Source organism: Gambusia affinis, linkage group LG23, assembly GCF_019740435.1.
Source record: "Gambusia affinis linkage group LG23, SWU_Gaff_1.0, whole genome shotgun sequence".
In the NCBI taxonomy this organism is placed as follows: domain Eukaryota; kingdom Metazoa; phylum Chordata; class Actinopteri; order Cyprinodontiformes; family Poeciliidae; genus Gambusia; species Gambusia affinis.
This window is the reverse complement of record NC_057890.1, coordinates 4,770,345-4,789,872: the sequence shown is the minus strand read 5'-3', so window position 1 is coordinate 4,789,872 and position 19,528 is coordinate 4,770,345. Positions and strand designations below refer to the sequence as shown.

Here is a 19,528-nt window from a genome sequence, read left to right as displayed (position 1 = left end):
AAATCGATAAAAAGGAGTAAAAATTAATAAATGAAGAAATTATCCCAAGTAAACCTCTACATAGCAGTGAGCATGCACTTTAGACATCATTATATTCACGAATAACACAAATCCTAAAAACTTTTTTTCCCATGGCAGCAAGTTTTCCACAGCTTGTATGTGTCCGGTAAATGGGAAGCTGGTGCAGCTTGTTCGGTGCGTACTAAACATCCTGGAAATAAATTTTATTAATTATTTTTTTAAATATAACATTTTCAAAAAATAATCATATTTTTTAAATATAAAACTCATCTACGACTGAATAATATTTTTAACAAAATAAATACAGAAAGAACTTTTAAAACAAGGCTATAAATTTAGAAATTTATCAAACACTACGTTTTTAATTCATTTTTAAAAGAATGCATATACATATTCTGGGCTGAAGGAGGAGCTCTTGTACAGAAATTCACCCAATAACAGCCAGTTATTAATTTCATTTTTTTAACCTCAAGAATGCTATTCAGTAGAATATCTTATTGTATTGTTATGTTTTACAAAGCCAAAATGTGTCTGTTTGTGTGCTTATTTTTCTTTCTTTTTAGCAAAAAACTAATCGAAGGAAAAATACATTCCAAGTGTAATTAATGTTATCTTTTGATTTTATCTCCAGGGGATATGCAACAATGTTACATATGTCCCCCGCTGAGGTTTTGTACTTGAGATACAGTCTACCCTCCAAACAAAATGAGGAGGGGAGCCCCGTGACTCTATGGCGTCAACTGCGCTGCTTTCGTCACCTAGCTCAGTGTCTGACAGAGAGCTGAAAAAGAAAGTGAGTGCTCACTCTGTCATTAAATTCCCGTTCTCGTTTCTTCTCATAAATGCATACATTTATTTATTTTGTCAACCTGTAAGTGGTAGTAAATATCAAAATCCAAGTCATTGTTCGTAAAACATTTGATGGAGAAAAGTCTTATAAAAAAAAGGAACACTAGACATGTTATTCGCCATGTTTTGTGGAACAGAATGTACCTGGAATGTAAATGTGTTTTATTTATGTAGTACAGTTGTTAATAAGGTGTTGTTATATATTATTACTATATAGTAATTATTATTATTATAGCACAACACAAATATACTAATTATTAATAATCACAAAAGGTAAAATACAAAGTTAAGTGATTTCGGATATTTGCTCAATCAATGATGTTCTAATTGTAATAATAATTTAGTTCTAGTTCTAATAATAATAATAATAATAATAATAATAATAATAATAATAATAATAATAATAATAATAATAATAATAATAATAATAATAATTTTAACGTCGGGACTGAAAACAGCGCATGTGTCCTACCCGCGCCCATTCAACTATAGACCGGAAGGGGTTAAGAAATTCGTTGACGGAGTAACTCCTCTGTCAAGAGCTTCCTATCTCTGGCTAATCATGAGTAGTAGCAGTCAGTTGCCTGGAGTCAGGGAAGAACGTCCGTCAAGTTAATGTACAACCGCAGAGGTCACTTCATAAACTCTTCTTCAACCGGTTGCATCCCCACAGGAGGAAGACGGAGGTAAGACCTCAGCCTTATGTAGCATCTTCCTGTTAGCTGAAATGTGGAAGTAAACTCTTTTCTTTTCTTCTCACTGAAGGGTAGAAGCTAGTACAGGCGAGGTTATGTCCACACCTGTAAACGCGACTATCAACGTGGCGAAATTGTTTAGAATTACTCGCATATGAGTCCCCTCAGTGGCATGACAGTGAACTTTAAAAATAATAATAATAATAATAATAGAGAGAAAATGTGAATAAGTTCCAGGCTCTTAGTTGTTGGCGCGGACCACGAAACAACAAGTCGGTTCTGTCGTCATATGCAGTAAAAACTATAAACTGTAAAGTAAAAAAAAGACAAATCTCTTCTACATACATATTCTTCATAAATTTGTCTTATCTGCACGGCTCAGGGAACCTAACTGCTAGCCTTTCCTTTTATTGGCCATTCCTTCTTATTTTTGTCTTGTCATGTTGACTTTCAGAACTGAATATCCCAGATAAAGGAATGAAGATCTTCCAGTTCAGAGCGATGACAGAAAGGAACAAATTGGATGTTTAAAAACAAGTAATAAAAGAAAAAGAACAGTGACTTCCTCTGTGCTGTATAAGCCAGCCCTTCCCTTTCCATGGAGCCTGAAGAGGCGTCGGCTCATGAGGATGCGGGCTCCAGGCTGATGCTCCGAGTAGAGCGTCCCGTCTATGATGAGGAGTTCCTCAGGACTCAGCTTCTCCATCGCAAACAGAACTCCACCTCCTTCCGCCAAAATCTCGCTGACAAGTTCAGGTGAGTCCAGCCTCTCAAAATGTGATTTTCAACCAGCAGTCTTATCCCAGGACTTGATACCAACGATTGCAGCGGTGTCGTAAATCTTTTGTATTTAAACATTTCCAACTTAAGCATTAAATATTCAGAGAAAATACAAACAGCAGTGTCTAAAATGTAGATTTTTTTTAAAATTACTTGTTAAATGAAAATATATTTCTGAACCAACGTGGCCTTGTGTGACGATTTAATTCCCTCTCAGAGGACATTGCTGTCGCTTTGTCACCTTAAATTCAAACACATTTTGGGTTTTCCGGTGGGACTGTGTTGAAATTTGCACACCAAGCAAGCAAGCCCACTTCTGATTGGCTCAGAAAGATTAAATAAAGAGTTTGGAGTGTCCCATTCCAAGTCTTGAATTCAATCTGATTCTGTTTCAAGTATGCAAACAGGCTGTTCATTCTTATAAACCTTACAATATTAAAATTGGACAACAGTGTGACATAAAGTGGAAGAACTAAACTCTTTCACACGCACAATAAGCATATTCTAAAAAAAAAAAAAAGAAGAAGCTTAAATTAAACTCTGTTTTTATTGATTTAGATTCTGATCTGCATATAAACCAGTTGAATCTTGTGGAATCATTACATCCCAAGTGTGTCTAAATAATTATTTTTTAAAAATTCAGAACGTTAATTTCATCCAGGTGAGTCCCATTGAGACGAAACGTTATCTTCAAGAGATAAGGGCGAGTTGTTGCAAAAGAAACAAACGAAAAACGAGAACATCAGAAGGTTCCAAGACACACAGCAGCGTGTCATGCTGGGCCAGATTCAATCATCAAAAGCAGGATGAGATTTTATTGTGTTAAACAATGATAGAGATTTTTGCAGATGCTTAAATAAGCTCTTAAAATGACAGCAAAACCAACCTGGACAACTTGAGAATTCTGCTGCAAAATGTTCCAAGCGGGTGAAACGTCTCTAAAAACCTCAGTTAGATCGATCTTGCTCATCCTTCCCTTTGTGTCTCTGGACAAGGAGTGGAAATTGGTTATGTAGCCAGTTTGCTTCATTACTGACGTTACACGTGTCGGTGTAACGTTGGAAAAAGATGTTTAGCCACATAAAAAGTCAGGCCACACTGTTGACAGAAGGAACAGTCTCTGCAAATAAGCCAATAATGAATGGAATGCTCTGTGTGTTTTTGTGAAATGTTGATGAACTGCTGTTTCCTACTGTGCAGAGCCGATTGCGTGTAGCTCTAATATTGCCAGCTTTATATATTTGTTAAAAAAAAATAAAAAAATGAGAGGACGAGGTTTGGTTTGTGGTTGGTGTGTAGCCACAAAACAATCTGTTGGTTCCTCAAAGGTCATTCTGTTGTTTTTTGTTTGTTTCTTTTACTTATGTGTACAACGCTCATTATTTCAAAGTCAAAATGAATAGCTTTTTATGTTTTAGATTTAAGTTAGCTTTCGCTAAGTAAACGTAAACGACGATGTGCAGATAGTTGTAGAGGATCTACGTACAGTGATGTGTAAACTTGTTTACTGTCTGGCGGGTTTGTAAATGATTATTATTTAAATTATTTACTGGCAACTAGCAATGCAAACAGACATGGAGCTTTGGGGAGAAAGTAATTACTAAACTTAATAACTGCTTGTTCCACTTCTGACAACAACAACTGGTGTCTAGTGTTTGAGATAACTTCCAGTGAGTCCCGGTGGAGGAGTTCTGTTCTACTCTTTTTGGTAGATTTGTTTAAATTCAGCCACAGAGTTACAGGGTTCAAGCAAGATCTGGGCACAGAGAAAAAGTTTCTCTTTTGCCTAGTCAGTCTACAGAATATCTGACCCGATGACTCGGGGATCGCCAAGATGTTTTTTTTGGCAAAAGTGAAACGGGTCTCTGCATTGATTTTGCACTTGGAACTTTCTTATGGAGCCATTTTTGCCGAGTCCCAAACAAAAAACGTCTTCTTGTTATCTAATGAACTCTGACCTCTAATTCCGGGTTTTTTTGTACTTTCTTAGAAAAGTCACTGATGTCCTCTTGAACTGATTTTGGTCAATTTTGAGGAGATGTTCATGGCGTTGGTTCTCGTTTTGTCAGACTGACTCGATGTGATGCTTTTTGAGGTCTTTTTGCTTTCAGCCTGTCATCATGAGTACTAAACCAATGATAAATTATAAATTACATCTAATTCCATTTGCACAACAGCTTGTTTCTCTTGTGTCTCTCTCTGTTTCCACCAAAGAGTGGATGGCAAAAAGCTTCAGTCTAGCCTCAGTCGGATCTTTTGTTGAAGCATGAATGCCTGTCTTGTGTTGCAGGTGTTCGTCTGAGAGGGCCAAAGCAGTAGCTCTGAGTTTCCTGCCCATCCTGACATGGCTGCCGTCCTACCCAGTGAAGCAGTACCTTTTTTCAGACGTGATCTCTGGCCTCAGTACCGGAGTTGTGCAGCTCCCGCAAGGTCAGTACCCTGCGGTTCGCCGAGCGCCACATTTTATATGTCAGACATCTGGAGCTGTTTGGGTGTTAACACAGTGAAAACCCCAGCTGCAGAAGACTCGAGGGTTTTTGCTTTTGGCTCCACGCTGTCTTTGTTTTTTCACTCTCTGCAGGTTTGACGCTGGGAAGCAATCGCTTGGCTTCCTGGTCTTTGTGTTGAAACCTCTGATTTTTCTCTCTGCTCCGCAGGTCTGGCCTACGCTCTCCTCGCTGCGGTGCCTCCAGTTTATGGCCTTTACTCCTCGTTCTACCCCGTTCTGCTGTACACCTTCTTTGGCACGTCCAGGCATGTGTCCATAGGTAAGATGTCTTAGGTGGAGCCTTTCCTGCTGAGTCATAAATCCGAGCTGCGTTGCGAAATACAAAGCTCAACACAGTCATGCATTTTTTTCACTGGTGTTTAGAACCTTCTTGGATCTGTGACAAATTGAATAAAATGACATTAACACCGTGTTTAGTTTGGATTGCGACAGTTTGCGAAACCTGACCTCCATGTAAATGCTTATAATGCACCAATTCATTTCTAAAAGCGAAACTTTACCCCATGTTTTACAATTTGAAATTCATTAAAAAAAATTTTTTTAGCTTACCTCCAACAAATTTTTAATTTTGAGCACATGCTCTAATTTCTGCTGTATTTAAAACATTTTTTGTTGTTGTTTTTACTTTTTCTTATAGATGCATTAACAGAATCTGCAACTTAAACTCACGTCTGTATAATCAGTTTTGGAGACGGCGTCATTTTTTCCCATTGAAATAAAACCGGACAGGCTTCCCTGAGGCAATTTATGTGTCGTTTTTTTTTTTTTTTTGGTTTATGCAAAACGTAAAAGCGAATTTTCATACTTCGCTTAAAACACTCCAGAGCACAATTGTTAGCATGCTCCCATTTGGGAAGTAGAATCTTGACCATGTCATCATGTCCATTTATCAGCTTATATTAAATCTGAGTAAGGACAAGAGAATATCTCTTCATCCATTTCCCCTCTTTACATTTACCATTTCAACAACAATAAAGCTTTCTCAGTTGTAGCAGTTGACTCAGTGTGGGCAAAAATGCATAATAATTAACTGGACTTCATCTTTGGTGACAGTTCTTAGAAAAGAGAGTCCTGTGTGAGGAAGAAATGTTTCTGTTCCACCACAACTGTTGTACCCACAGATGATGTAACCGGCGCTATTGTGTCTCATTGACCACAACTTGTCTCTTCTTCCTGTCTGTGCAAAGTGGCACAGAGTCGTCTCACCGTGTCATGTTGACGAATGAGGGCGATTACCTTGTTTTGAGTGAAACAAGCTGACTGTAACGCTGCTGTGAATTCACAACAGGAAGCGAGCGACCTCGCTGGGAAATGGCGCCTGCCCACAGTTTCTGCTGATGAGCAGCATGACGCGGTCGTAACGATACCTCTAAATCCCGACGATGTCGAGAGGGGAATGACTGGGCAGCTGTCCAAGAGCTGGGCCGGGTGGCCTCCACTCTGAAAAGTTGTGTTGGTTTAACCCCGTTAGCTGGCGTTGGAAAGGCCGCGCAGCTCCAGGCATGAAATGAAGTGGAGCTGAGGTGAAGCACGTTCGCGACTGTTTGGGTCTGTGTGAACGTCGGCTCTGATAACAGACTGAGCTGGTGATAAGGAAAGGACATTTTTGCATAATCTTTCTGTGCAAAACCTTTCCGACACGTTCACAGTCGAGGAGGTCTTACTCAGTGCCCCACACTATTATTTAGATTCATATTTTTCCTCATTCTGCCATAATTTACTCTCGACTCATTTATAGATTAATATATTTCCATGCACATGCTTGTTTTTTTGTTCTTTAGATCATATTTAAATTACTTACATTATCCCACTTATGCATATATATTTTTTTATATAAATTTGATATTGCTTCTGGTATATATTTGTACTTACTAATATGCAACACTGTGGATGTCAAAGTGTGAAATGTTGACTTGGTTAAACAGAACGGTAATTAAAAACTATTTCAAAATTGTACTGTTTATAACACAAGCAAATAAAGTCGAAAACAGAATGTCAGCTCTTTGAAAGTGTAAATAAGAGTTTATTTACTCATTATTTTTGGTTATTGGTAAAGTATGGTAGTTGTAGATCTTACACTTTATAGCACAAAATATCCAAATTTAAGTTATTTGCATACGCCTCCAGTTTTATTGCGCCAGATGCAACTCCAGCTGTTTTAAATAACCTTTTCACCTGTGACAAAATAGACTAACTTAAACTTAAACCATGCAGTAAGTTGAAGGTTATCAAATGTTGCAGTTCATTCAAAGCGCGTGTCCCCAAACGTCGGCTTATGAGGACAAACATGTTGTTTTTAATGAAAGTTCAAAGGTCATGTTTGTACTTTTGTTCATAAGCCACACCCACTTTGTTGATTCGTCACCATATTGAGGTCTTTATCTCACTGTATAGTAAAATGTGTGATACAAATAAACTTGACTGAGTGTGCTAAGGCTTTTGGGTAACGTATTCTGGACATCTTTGTTCCATTTGAGGCTAATTTATCCTTTCAGCGTTTGAAGACCTCACCTTGTTGATCCCTTTGGTAAATGTTTCTCCTTCTTTAAATTAAAACTGGTCCACAACACGGCTTGTGGCCTTTCCACACAGCTTGGTTCCTCTCTGCAGGACGCTCAACTCAAACTATCACAGTCTGGTCCAAGTAACAAGACATTAAGATGCCTGGAGGATGAATTACAGAAGATACCTTTTATTAAAGCGTTGCATTTCTGACCTGCAGGCACCTTTGCAGTCGTAAGCCTGATGATCGGTGGCGCTGTAGTGAGGGAAGTTCCTGACAACATGTTTATTGGCCCCGCTAATGTCTCCAATTCGTCTTCGGTCGACAAGGATCTCAACCTCAGTCCAATCGATGCCATGAGAGTCCAGGTGGCCGTTGTGCTCACCACCATGGTGGGAATCATCCAGGTCAGTCTGGCGAGAACTCGTCAGAAGGAGGGGAGGCGGGGAGTTCTGTTGTTTAGGGAGAGAAATGTTTTTTTCCCACGCTCGAAAAATGCGTGCTTACCCAAAGCAGCAGACTTAATCGTTCTGGATGCATCACCTTGACGTGAATGTTTTCATTTCAAGCACAGCCTTTCCAATCTATCTCTTGACTTGTTTCCTCTTTTTCCTCCAGTTTGCATTGGGTCTTCTCAGGTTTGGCTTTGTGGCCATCTACCTCACAGAGCCTCTGGTGCGAGGCTTTACCACGGCAGCGGCCGTGCACGTCGTCATCTCCCAGCTGAAGTACTTACTTGGAGTGAAAACGCCGCGTTTCTCCGGGCCCCTCTCTGCTGTTTATGTGAGTCTGACAGAAAAAAACAAAAAACAAACGTTGTCTTCCGTTCGATTAAATACGTGTGCATGTCTTGCTGCACTGTCGCTCTTTTCTGTTCCTGCAGAGCGTTCATGCGGTATTGAGTAAAATCACAGAGACAAACATTCCCAGTCTCCTCCTGGGCCTTACGTGCACCGTGTTTCTGTACGGGGTCAAAGTCCTCAACGAGCACTTCAAGAAGAAGCTGCCCGTTCCCATTCCTGGAGAGATCATTGTGGTTATTTTGTCCACCGGGGTCTCTTACGGAATACCCCTTAAAAGCCACAATGTGTCTGTTGTCGGGCAAATACCATCAGGGTAAGCTAGATTTCAAATGGAACTGTCATAACATCTCAGCTCGCAAATATTTACACACCGGGTAGGATGTACTGTGAGAGTTTGCTCGTGTTCTCAGGCTCCGCGCTCCTGCTGTCCCAGATTTCTCCCTGGCGCTAAATTTGATCCCGGATGCGATTGCTGTAGCAATTGTAGGATTTTCCATGAGCATCTCTCTTTCTAAGACCTTTGCCTTGAAGCATGGTTACAGCGTGGACGGCAACCAGGTGAGGAGAGGGTGATGAACAAAACACCAGCCATTTTGGATCATAATACTTCTGATTTTCAACTTTGTGTGTGTGTGCATTGCAGACTGAGTGATATATTTCAAGTGTTTAGTTCAGTTAATCTAGATTATTGCTTCTTCCTCCAATGTCAGCCTAGAAACCAATTCGTATATCAGAGGTTAAGGTCTTAAAATGTCAAAAATTCATTTTTAAAAAGTACCCAGGTACAAACTACTATCATTTTAGATTACCACTCTGAAGTGTTAACAATCTCCAGTCCTGACATCGAACAAATAATCGTTTAAAATCCGACTGCTGATTCGCCTTCTGTTCTCCCCATCTTCTATCAGGAGCTGATCGCTCTCGGCCTCTGCAACTTCTTGAGCTCCTTCTTCCACACCTTTGCCATCACCTGTTCAATGTCCAGGAGTTTGGTGCAGGAGAGCACAGGAGGAAAGACACAGGTGAGATGAAACAGGAGCCTTGAGGCTATCTGATCTATATTGGCGCCATAAATCCATTAGAAGTGCAACAGATAATGCTCACAAAGCTTTTCCTGTGTTTTCGCTCAGATCGCAGGACTGCTGTCTTCTCTCGTGGTGCTGCTGGTCGTGTTGGCCATTGGTTTCATTTTCGAGCCGCTCCCTCAGGTGCGTGAAGTCGTTACGGTCGGTTACCTTGACGGGTGTCAGAGCCGAATTGATCAGATTTTTTTTCTTCTATCTTTATTTTTATTTTTTTCAGACCGCACTGGCAGCTATCATCATAGTCAACCTGGTGGGGATGTTCAAGCAGTTCCGAGATATCCCCCCTCTGTGGAGGACCAGCAAGATTGAACTGGTGAGCTTTTAAGTTGCTTTCAAATAAAAAAATGTTAGTTTTGAAATCAGCACAGCTGACTAGAGGCATTTTTTTTTTAGCAGGTTGACGTGAGTTTGAGGCAGTTCTTCATCGTTTATGTCCTCTGGTTTTAGTTTTTGCATCCATGTAGGGATACAAAAGCTCGTTCTACTGAAGCTAGAACGAGGCCTAGCTTCAGTAGAGACGCACAATTTGACTTAAATGTGCGGTAAAGGATCGGTTCACGTTGAGAGTGGAAAAGATAACGTCCCTTCTGTTGTTCTCCTTTCATGCTAGACACACAGCTGCTGTTACTTTCTGTTTGAAAATGGCCCACAAAGTGCTGGGAGCACTTCCTCTTTGCATTTGTTTCCATGACAACATATCTCCACTCTAACAGTTCCTAATAATTCCTGTTTGGATGGACGTTTCTTCCCCCTTTTTCAGCACAGACGGAAGGACACTGATCATGATCATGTCAATTATGGAGCTCATCGCGGCTCAGTTTTCCAACACCAGCTTTGGCAGACTGCTTGTAGATCTTTCAGAGACACCAATAAACTTAATATAATTATCTTGTTCAAAACCAGTTATTGGTCACGCCGTCATAAATTAGAGTGCTGCGACGCTGTCTGTGCTGTCAGAAAGTCTGGAATAAGCCTGACTCGTGTATTTATTAAGAAAACTGTCTTATGACCTACGGATGGATATGACGAGAATAAGTCATATTCTACTGGAGAGGAGCAGTGAAGTAGTGGAAATTACTTTGACTTGACAGTTGTCCTGCAATTTGCAATTTGGGTTTTGATTAGCTGTAAGCTATAATCATGAAAGTGTTAAAGCAAACACTTGAGGCATCTTTAACAAGAGTCACTTCTTTTTTTTTTGGTGTTCTATTTTTAATTTTATCTTTATTGATTTTCAAGAAAGTATCATTTACGTGACCTTAGGCCTCCACATCACAAGACTAACTTCAACATTTGCAATAAGGTGGACAAGTATACTATTGCATTATAACAGTCTATCAGGTTTTTATAGATAAGTGAAATAATTTTCCCTTTAATTTGTGATTTATAGGCATTAATAAAAATTTCCATTAGGTTAATATTTTTGTCTACAAGAGCCACTTTTTGAACTGAATTACAGACATGAATTACTTTTCTAACGGTGTTCTCATTTATCAAGATGAACCTGTAATGAGAAACACAAGGTGCTCAATTACAGCTTCTAATTTCTTTTTGACAAGAAGCAGAAAACGTGTTTCTTTAGATCTTTTCCCAGCCTTTGTTATGCAATATTTTTTTCCCCCCTCAGGCCATTTGGCTGGTGTCCTTCGTAGCGTCTGTGCTGCTGGGTCTGGATTACGGCCTCCTGGCAGCCATCGCCTTCGCCATATTAACTGTCATCTACAGGACACAGAGGTACAGCTCACTGGCCTTTGATATATTTTAATTTAATTATGCGGATTAAATTACGAGTGCAGGTTCTGTCATCATGGCATAATCATAATTTTGTACGGAGGGTTTGTACTAATTTTGTTGGAGAAGTTTGGTTTGGGCCTGAAACTCATTACAACTAATTACAACGTTTTAATTATGTTTAGGTTTTAGTGTGTCTGTGCATAATTTAAAAGTCTGAATGTGTCTCAAATTAAATTAGAAGGTCTTAAATTCATTAAATAAAATGTAAGTTAGTTTTAACTTGCATTTAAAGCTAACTTTAATTTGCCCCTAAGGTATTCAATTTAAGGCTAGTTTAAGTTAGCCTGTGGTATGTTAATCAAACCACAGGCTAACTTGTGGTATGATTATGTCAGGTCTCATATTTTGTTGTAGCAGGACTACTTAATCTCTTATTCTATGTAAGTTTTTTTATGTCAGGCAAAAGTTTGAGCCGTGAGTCACTCACTGTATTGGGTATCTACCAGTAACAAGATGCTAATACTTGCTCGCTAGCTAGCGAGCAAGAAAACAAATAAGCCATTAGCAGGTAGAATATGGCTAGCCAGCTAGATAGCTAGAAAGTTAGGTCTTCTGAAATTCTATTGTACGTCTCTGTCATGAGTTAGGTCTTAAATTTTAGTCATAGTCCTCTTAAGAAGGTCTAAAAAAGTCTTGAATTCGACTTGGTGAGTTTGTAGTTCTACTCGTTTGACATAAAGACGTGTGTAAAAGCCAATGCTTGCTCTTCACAAGTGTTTTTCTTGTCTTCTAGCCCCAAAAGTTCCATCCTGGGTCACGTAACAAACACAGGACTGTATTACGATGTGAATACGTATGAAGAGGTGAGTTTTAGCGGAGGAGAGGTTATGTTGACACAAGCCTCCAACCCCCCCACATATTCTGGTTTTATTTTGGAATTTGTTTATTCTTGCCAGGCATCTGAATATGAGGGGATTAAGATTTTCCACTCCAACTCCTCGATCTACTTTGCTAACAGCGACCGTTATGTGAACAAACTCAAGGAAAAGGTAATTCAGTCCCATGACGTCCAAATATGAGCTTCGGGGCGAGTTTACAGACCTCTTCTTTCTATTGTCTCTGCAGACGGGCGTAAACCCCGAGGAGCTGCAGGCAGCACGGAAAGCCAAAAGGAAACAGAAGAAAAAGGAAAACGAGGAACAAAACTCCTCAATTAAGATTTGTGCAAAGGTGCGTCGGCCCTTCATCTGGTTTCGTTCCTCTTTGTGTGGCTGTGTTGGCAGTGTAAACGACCTGTACACCATATTCTGTGTGTCTTTCTGACTCGGGTTTATGGGGAATTCCTGTTGAAGGAAATACTAGTTTAAACTTGTCGAGAATTTGACCTTCAACGGCGTTTGTGTGACTTTGAAATGAAAAGCAGGAGAGTGTGAATGTGATTATTTCAGTTATTCATTAGTCTGACGATTAATCTGACAATTAATTAGATAAAAAATAAAATTGGCACAATCTGCAGATTTTTCATCTCAGCCTTTTTTTTATACAATATTAGAAATGCATTACACAAATAAACAACAAATAATTCAATATCTTTTTAAAATATAAAAATAAACATTTTATTGCCTAATATATATATATGTTTTTTTTTAAACAGATTTCAGCCAAAATGGCTAAAACTATGCCACTTTATGAATTTTTGGGTAGAACATATTTACAAAGAGCTGGGGTTTTTTTTTTGTCTTCAGGTCAAAATATTAATATTTTTTGTAAAGTTTTGGCTTATTTGCTAATCTATTGAGTCTGTACACACCAGTTAACGATTAATCGTTTACTAAGTTACTTGCCGATTATTTGAATAATCAATTCATCGCTTTTAATCGTTTACGCCCTACTCACTTGAACCTTAAGTTTTTTGTTTTATTCTTAAACTGATTACAAGTTTGCTTCAGTTTTTGTGACTAAAATCTTTCTTACTCTGACTGGCTTCAGCACAAAGATGAGTCGGAGGTTGCGACCCCAGAGGTCGCGACCCCGGAGGTCGTGCCTCAGAGGCAGGAGATGCAGGAGGTGAGGAACGGCGAGTTGGAGGACAAACACGGCGAGCCGACCTCTGAGGAGGCCGTCTTCCTTGAGCCTCTCGGCTCGGTTCATTGCATCATCCTGGACTGGACGGCCGTCAACTTTATTGACTCAGTAGGAGCCAAAGCCATCAAGCAGGTTTTAACTTTTATTTGCGTTGGATCATTTGCATTTTTTCTTGTCAATGCCTTGTCACAACAAGGCGTTGAGAAGGCGTCCACTTTGTGGACGGGGTTGTTTGGGGTTGTGTGTATTGTGACGACTCCAAACTGTGTCTGTTTTATTCAGGTCATTAAGGAATATGCTTCAGTTGATGTTCGGGTGGTCATTGCTGGCTGCAACAGTAAGTAATAACAAGGGATTCTCTTTTTACAGCATCTTGTAAAAGTATTCATTCAAATTATTAACAAGCTAATGATCAGTCTGCACTGTTGATCAGAATATCCCATTCAATCAATGCTTGAATGTAGGATACAATTTATATGGCTGCATAGTACTGTCCAACAATTTCTCAAGACAAATGGATGCATCTGATTGTGATGCTATTAGGTATGGGGTTCTGCAGCGATCGTTATTGGGATCAGGGATTAGGGATGCTCAATATATCAGGATCAATATCGGTATCGGTCCAATAAGTAAAACAGATTGTAATCTCCATCTTGTTGCAGTTTGTGCTTCAGTTGGGGGGAAAGGATTATAAGCAGATAAACAATGTAGCTGGTGTGGTCGCTTTTACACGGTGTTAAAAATGTAGAATGTCGCTGAATATTAGTTGCCTTAATATTTTAGTTTGGCTATGCCCTGATGGATCCATCTTAATTCTTCTTGAAGGAACCGTACTGGACCAGCTCAACACGCTACAGTTTTTCTCAGAGGAGCTGTCCACAAACGTGGTGTTTCCCTCGGTTCACGATGCAGTACTGCACTGTCAGTGCTCCAGCTCCAGGCCACCGGCTGTCTCAAGCGAAGCCTGATCACAGGTTCACTTCCTGAACCCAAAAGGGTCCAACAGGCTGCGATCGTCAGAGCAGTGGACTCATCACCTTAGCAATGGTTCACATTGAACAGGAGTTTTTAATCTTAGTAGCACAGGTAGATGCGCTTTATATTCTGAGTAGCTCCGACCATCCCAAATGTGTACGATACTGAGCTTTATCCCTCTGCATCATGGTCCGCAGATACAGAGTACTCAACAGTTGCACTTTTAACACCTTTCATAGTTCAGGGCTGCTTCAGACTTGCTGCTGTGAGTTTTGTTCAAACGGGAATCCCAAAATCATTTAAGGAGGAGTTTGTGAAAGTTAGCATCTCACTGTCTCGCTGAGGACATCGGAGGTTACTGATGTTGCTGTGATCAACGCGTGTTTAAGTTGGAGACGATCAAAACTTGTCACTTTGTGTAATGTCTGTTACTGCATTGCAGCATTTTTGTGCTGGAATATTTTAATGTAATCACTTTTCAAAATAAGAGACTTAAATCTGGAATAAACTTTATTTTTACTTGAAAACAAAAAGACTACATGTTCGACTTTTCTTTTTTTTTTTTTTTTACGGTGAAACTTGAGATCAGAAACACACACAGTTTTCTCAGTTGTAGGTCATGTATCTGGGGGTGGCGCTGAACTTGGCGTAGGATTTGATGACTTTGTTCACAGCCTCCAGGAAGTCTTTCTCTGTGGCAATCTTCCTGCGAGCCCTGATGGCGAACATCCCTGCCTCTGTGCACACGCTGCGGATCTCAGCACCTGACGAAGAAATTAAGAGTGTTGTTCTTGGTCTTGCAGCAAACCAGCTTCTAGTAGGTAGGATGCGAAATGCTATTAGAGACTGCCTTCTGTTCAGCAACATTCCTGTATTTGATTAGTTTAGCATTTGACAAGGAGGAAGTAACAAAGTCCAAATTAATACTACAACATAAAGAACAAATAGAAAGTTTTCTAAAAACAGTTAAATTTAGTTAAGTTTTTATGAGGTGGTTCTCATCAACAGAAACATGTCATTAGATTGCCTCCTACTGGCCACTGACTGACACTACATTTAACTGAACACAGTCATCATGACAGTGATTCTGTGTTGGTATTAAAAGGACAGAATTATTTATTTCCCAGGCACATAGTGCCATTTTATAGCACAATCAAGTAACTATACTACCGTCAGTTGTTATAAAAATGCTGTATATACAAAATATGACTTAAAAGAATTTTGACTTTGCAATTTAACACCTTGAAATTGGACCTCTATAGCTTTAAAAAGCCACTACTCTTTCCAACACACAAAGAAAGTATGTAAAATTACAACATGACAGACAGCTTAATAAATTGATAATATTCCTCTTTAAGTAAGTTAATAAAAGAGAAGGTGTAAAAGGGAAAATAAGGTGAAAAGTTCTAACTGTGCTGTTAGCCTTACCGGTGCTATTAGGACAAAGGCGAGCCAAGAGCTCAAAGCGAATGTCTCTCTCCACGCTCATAGAGCGGGCGTGGATCTTAAATATGTGGGTGCGACCCTGAAACAGAAAGAAGATTAGTTTCTATGAGAGAAAGAGTAACTAAAATCACCCTGACAGCTTCAGAAAATAAACTCATAGGCCGTCACCTCCAGGTCAGGCAGGCTGAACTCTATCTTCCTGTCCAGGCGTCCAGGCCTCATCAGGGCCGGATCCAGAGTATCTGGTCTGTTTGTGGCCATCAGGACTTTGATGTTTCCTCGGGGGTCAAAGCCGTCCAACTGGTTGATGAGCTCCAGCATGGTCCTCTGGACCTCGTTGTCGCCACCAGCGCCATCATCAAAACGAGCACCTGGTTGTTTATACAAAAAACAGGGCAATTCACCAGAACCTCATTTTAACCTGGACGGTCCAAGATAATAGATAACTTTTGCTAAGGAACAACTGGAACAATGCGACTCCACCTCACCTCCAATGGCATCAATTTCATCAAAGAAGATCAGACAGGCCTTCTTGGTCCTGGCCATCTCAAACAGCTCTCGCACCATCCTGGCTCCCTGTTGGCAAACGAAACGCGATAAAACCTCACGAAGAACGATGCCTACACGGGCGGTTTCAGCTTCGGACCAGCGAGCTCACCTCTCCGACGTACTTCTGGACCAGCTCGGAGCCGATGACTCTGATGAAACAGGCATCGGTGCGGTTGGCGACGGCACGAGCGCACAGTGTCTTCCCGGTGCCGGGGGGCCCGAACAGCAGCACACCTTTAGGAGGCTCGATTCCCAGGTTGACAAACCTCTCAGGCTGATGAGAAAGAGGACAAGAAAAGTTATCAAACACCTGCTGAAGGAAACCGAAACCCAACATCTTGAAATATACGGCTCGCTCGGTTTAGGAAGACAATTGGCTGCACCCAATTTGGTCGCAAATGTGACCTAATTTCTCAATGTTGAGCCCAAAAATAAAATAAAAAATGTCCCTGTGGTTCAACTACAGACACACAGTAGACCCACATTGTGGCCTAAAACAATAACATTGTAGTTAATTTGAAATTTACTATATTGTTAATTACAATTGTTTTGTTAATTTTTTTCCCTGTGGTGTTTACAAATATTTACATTTTTTTTTCCTTATTATACCCCTTCCAAAATCTACATATAGAAGAGAAAAAAAAGACAAAACAAGCAAACATGCAAACATTTTTATTCTTTAAAGAACTTCAATATCTTGATATTTGCTACTCGCCTTGTCAGACTAACTTGACATCAGCAAAGCTGAGGCAGCAGTGTGTTAGAAGAAAGAAATGCTGCCCTCTGCAGGTGGGGGTTAGCAGTAACTTATAATTATTAGAACTTTTCTCTTGATGTGAAGAAATCTTAATTGTTCCCAGTTTAACAAAATGTCTAACTTGAACATTTGTTAACAGACAGCAACTCACTCATTCCAGAATATTGGATGTGCTTGGTTTTAAAGTCTGATCAGGTCTCTGGCAACATAACTACTGAAAAGGAAGTGGTTAATAAATGTAGTTGACGATGCTTACATGGAGCAGCGGCGTTTCAACCACTTCTCTCAGCTTCTCGATCTGCTCTTTACATCCTCCCACGTCGCTGTAAGTCACGTCAGGCTTCTCCTCCACCTGCAGCAGCACACAGAGTCATCAGAATCACATCACAACAAACTGAAATATTTTTATTAGATGTTTTTTCTCATGAAATAATTCATGAGAGTTCTCCACCTGCATCATGGTGACAGTGGGGTCGATTTTTGGAGGCAGAGGAATGTGGATCTGATACTTGTTCCTGTCGACCCTAAAGGAAGCGGAGGGATGGGGGATTTTAGCGGGCGCGTTCCAACAGAAATCCCCTTTTTTTTTGGTGACCTGTGACACGCGGAGGCATCCAGGCGGATCCTCACCCGACTCTCATGCCCTCCTCGATGTCGGTTGGAGCCACCTGGTCACTCAGGTCCACCACGAACTTTGCAAACTGTTTCACGTTGATGATGTATTTGGGATCCTCTGAGTCTGCGTTGATGATCTTCGTGCATCTATTTGAAGGAAAGTGAAAACAGCGAAATCATCGGGACACTTTGATTTATTTATATTTATTTCTCACACACTTGCAACAACACTCTTTAGTGTGGAAGTCGCAACAAATTGACAAAGACTGACTTATCTGTGATTATTATCCCTAGCTTGTTACGAAGTGAACTCAGACACTAATGTTTACAGATAGTTACAAATGTAAGATGCAAAAGTACATTTAAAACATATTTGCTTTAAAAGAACAGGAAAACCTTGTTTTCTCTCTTTCTCACACACACACAAAAAAATTATTAAAAACCAGTCACATGATGAAAGCTAGAAATATTTTGAATTATGGTTCCTCTAAGAAAATCAAAATCAACCAAACAGGATAAAGCTTTACAGAAACAGTAAAAAAAAATAAAATAAAATTGAGCCATAAAGTTCTGAATAATGCAGTAGAAATAACCGTTTGTGTAATTTTTGTAGTCTATGTATGTTTCATAACAAATGAAAAACATTCAAACTGAAATTGATGCCTTTAATAATAACAAAAACAGCCTTTGGTAACATGGATGGAAATTTCTAAATGGCATTTGAGGGGAATTGGCAGATCTGATGCTTTCACGTGGTAACACAGAGCTGAACTACATATAGTGAATATATTTATCTTCCCCAAAAAAAAACTTTAAATTACAATATTAAAAAAACTAAAGCACTGCTAGCTTACCTTGCAACCTGCAGTGGCTGTTCACTCTGAAGAGTCTGTTTGTCAGCAGCCAGATCCCAGAGCGCTGGAGGAGCAAGGCCTGTGTCTGACTCTTTAATGCCTGTCAAATAAGAATTACAAAAACAACCCCCCAAAAAATTATAATACCACTCATACCCAACACCTGTGGATTTATACAAAACCAGCAGAAGTTCTCTTCCTCCACTCTATTAGAGTTCTAAGAGGAATTTCAAAAAGTGTAATAATTCTGCGTGTTTGCGGCATTTCAAATGTCGATACACGATATTGTCGCCAACATCGGTATTAGACGATGCAAGTCTTTTTTTTTATTATACATCGGTATAGGCCCGGCAAATAAAACCGGGAAAATATCAAGGACCATAGTGGTTTTCGTCTTGTTGCCATTTGTTTCTAGTCATTTTTTTGTTGTTTATTTTTTTCCTCATCAGTGTCGAAACGGCAGATAAATATATACAATATCTGTAAATGTCGGTTGTCGTCAATAAAACATAGTTTGTATTTATTATTTTCCATATGCCATGTCAGTGCCATCACGTACCTGTCAGCTCGTTTATTTTTTTCAGAAGCTGCTGAATGTCATCTTCCACCTGTTTGATCTGTCTGGAGTATGTGCTTTGGCCCTACACACACAAACACAGTCAAGACCAGATGGAATCAATCCCAAATTGCTTCCAAATCTTATTAAAACCGACTTAACCAAAATTTCCGGTTGTTGATACTTACATATGTTTTGAGCAAAGCAATGTCGCCTTCATCCAGAGCTGTGGTGGTAAATGAAAAACATGAATGAGTTTGCATTCAGACATCGGCAGCTAGCCGAGTTGCTTTGGTGACAACGGGGAACAGAATACGTTTCAAATGCTGCACTTTTCTTTAATAAGAAAAATTTGTTAAAAGGACAATATGAGGAAAACAATAATCTTAGCGGAGGCCTGGAATATGATGTTTGTTAACAAGCTAAGCTAATGTTGGCTAACCCAGCTATGCCCGACGCTTCCTTGTTTATTTTAAAAACATGTACATATGTATAAATGAAAAACCTCTGATGGGGCCGTCTTCCTTTTCCTCTTCCTTGGTCTTCCTTTGATCGTCTCCCAAATAGTCCGGCATATTTAATATAGAAATAAAGTGTTTTGGTCAGAGAAAAATGGAACGGCTTCTGCAGCAAAACTCTACAATTACACAGCAGCTTTTAAGTTCCGCTACTCACCGGAAATACAAGTCGGACTTATATTGGAGACACTCTG

General features: G+C 39.8%; 2 protein-coding genes across 2 annotated transcripts; one reads left to right on the top strand and one right to left on the bottom strand.

The window, feature by feature from the left end:
* Positions 1–1,406: 1,406 nt before the first annotated feature.
* slc26a5 (solute carrier family 26 member 5) lies at positions 1,407–14,327 on the top strand. Its single transcript, XM_044108716.1, has 18 exons — positions 1,407–1,556; positions 2,020–2,321; positions 4,636–4,775; positions 5,003–5,113; positions 7,577–7,764; positions 7,976–8,140; positions 8,241–8,473; positions 8,571–8,718; positions 9,069–9,182; positions 9,291–9,368; positions 9,463–9,558; positions 10,873–10,979; positions 11,773–11,842; positions 11,936–12,028; positions 12,105–12,209; positions 12,969–13,196; positions 13,347–13,401; positions 13,890–14,327. The coding sequence occupies exons 2-18, from the start codon at positions 2,164–2,166 to the stop codon at positions 14,030–14,032; spliced, it is 2,232 nt and encodes a 743-aa protein (XP_043964651.1). The 5' UTR covers positions 1,407–1,556; positions 2,020–2,163; the 3' UTR covers positions 14,033–14,327.
* A 209-nt stretch (positions 14,328–14,536) lies between these two features.
* Positions 14,537–19,511, bottom strand: psmc2 (proteasome 26S subunit, ATPase 2). The gene is made up of 12 exons (XM_044108722.1): positions 19,322–19,511; positions 19,005–19,042; positions 18,820–18,901; positions 18,261–18,360; positions 17,422–17,553; positions 17,243–17,315; positions 17,048–17,143; positions 16,144–16,308; positions 15,974–16,061; positions 15,654–15,856; positions 15,468–15,564; positions 14,537–14,803 (listed from the first exon to the last, which is right to left on the bottom strand). The coding sequence occupies exons 1-12, from the start codon at positions 19,389–19,391 to the stop codon at positions 14,646–14,648; spliced, it is 1,302 nt and encodes a 433-aa protein (XP_043964657.1). The 5' UTR covers positions 19,392–19,511; the 3' UTR covers positions 14,537–14,645.
* Positions 19,512–19,528: the final 17 nt, after the last annotated feature.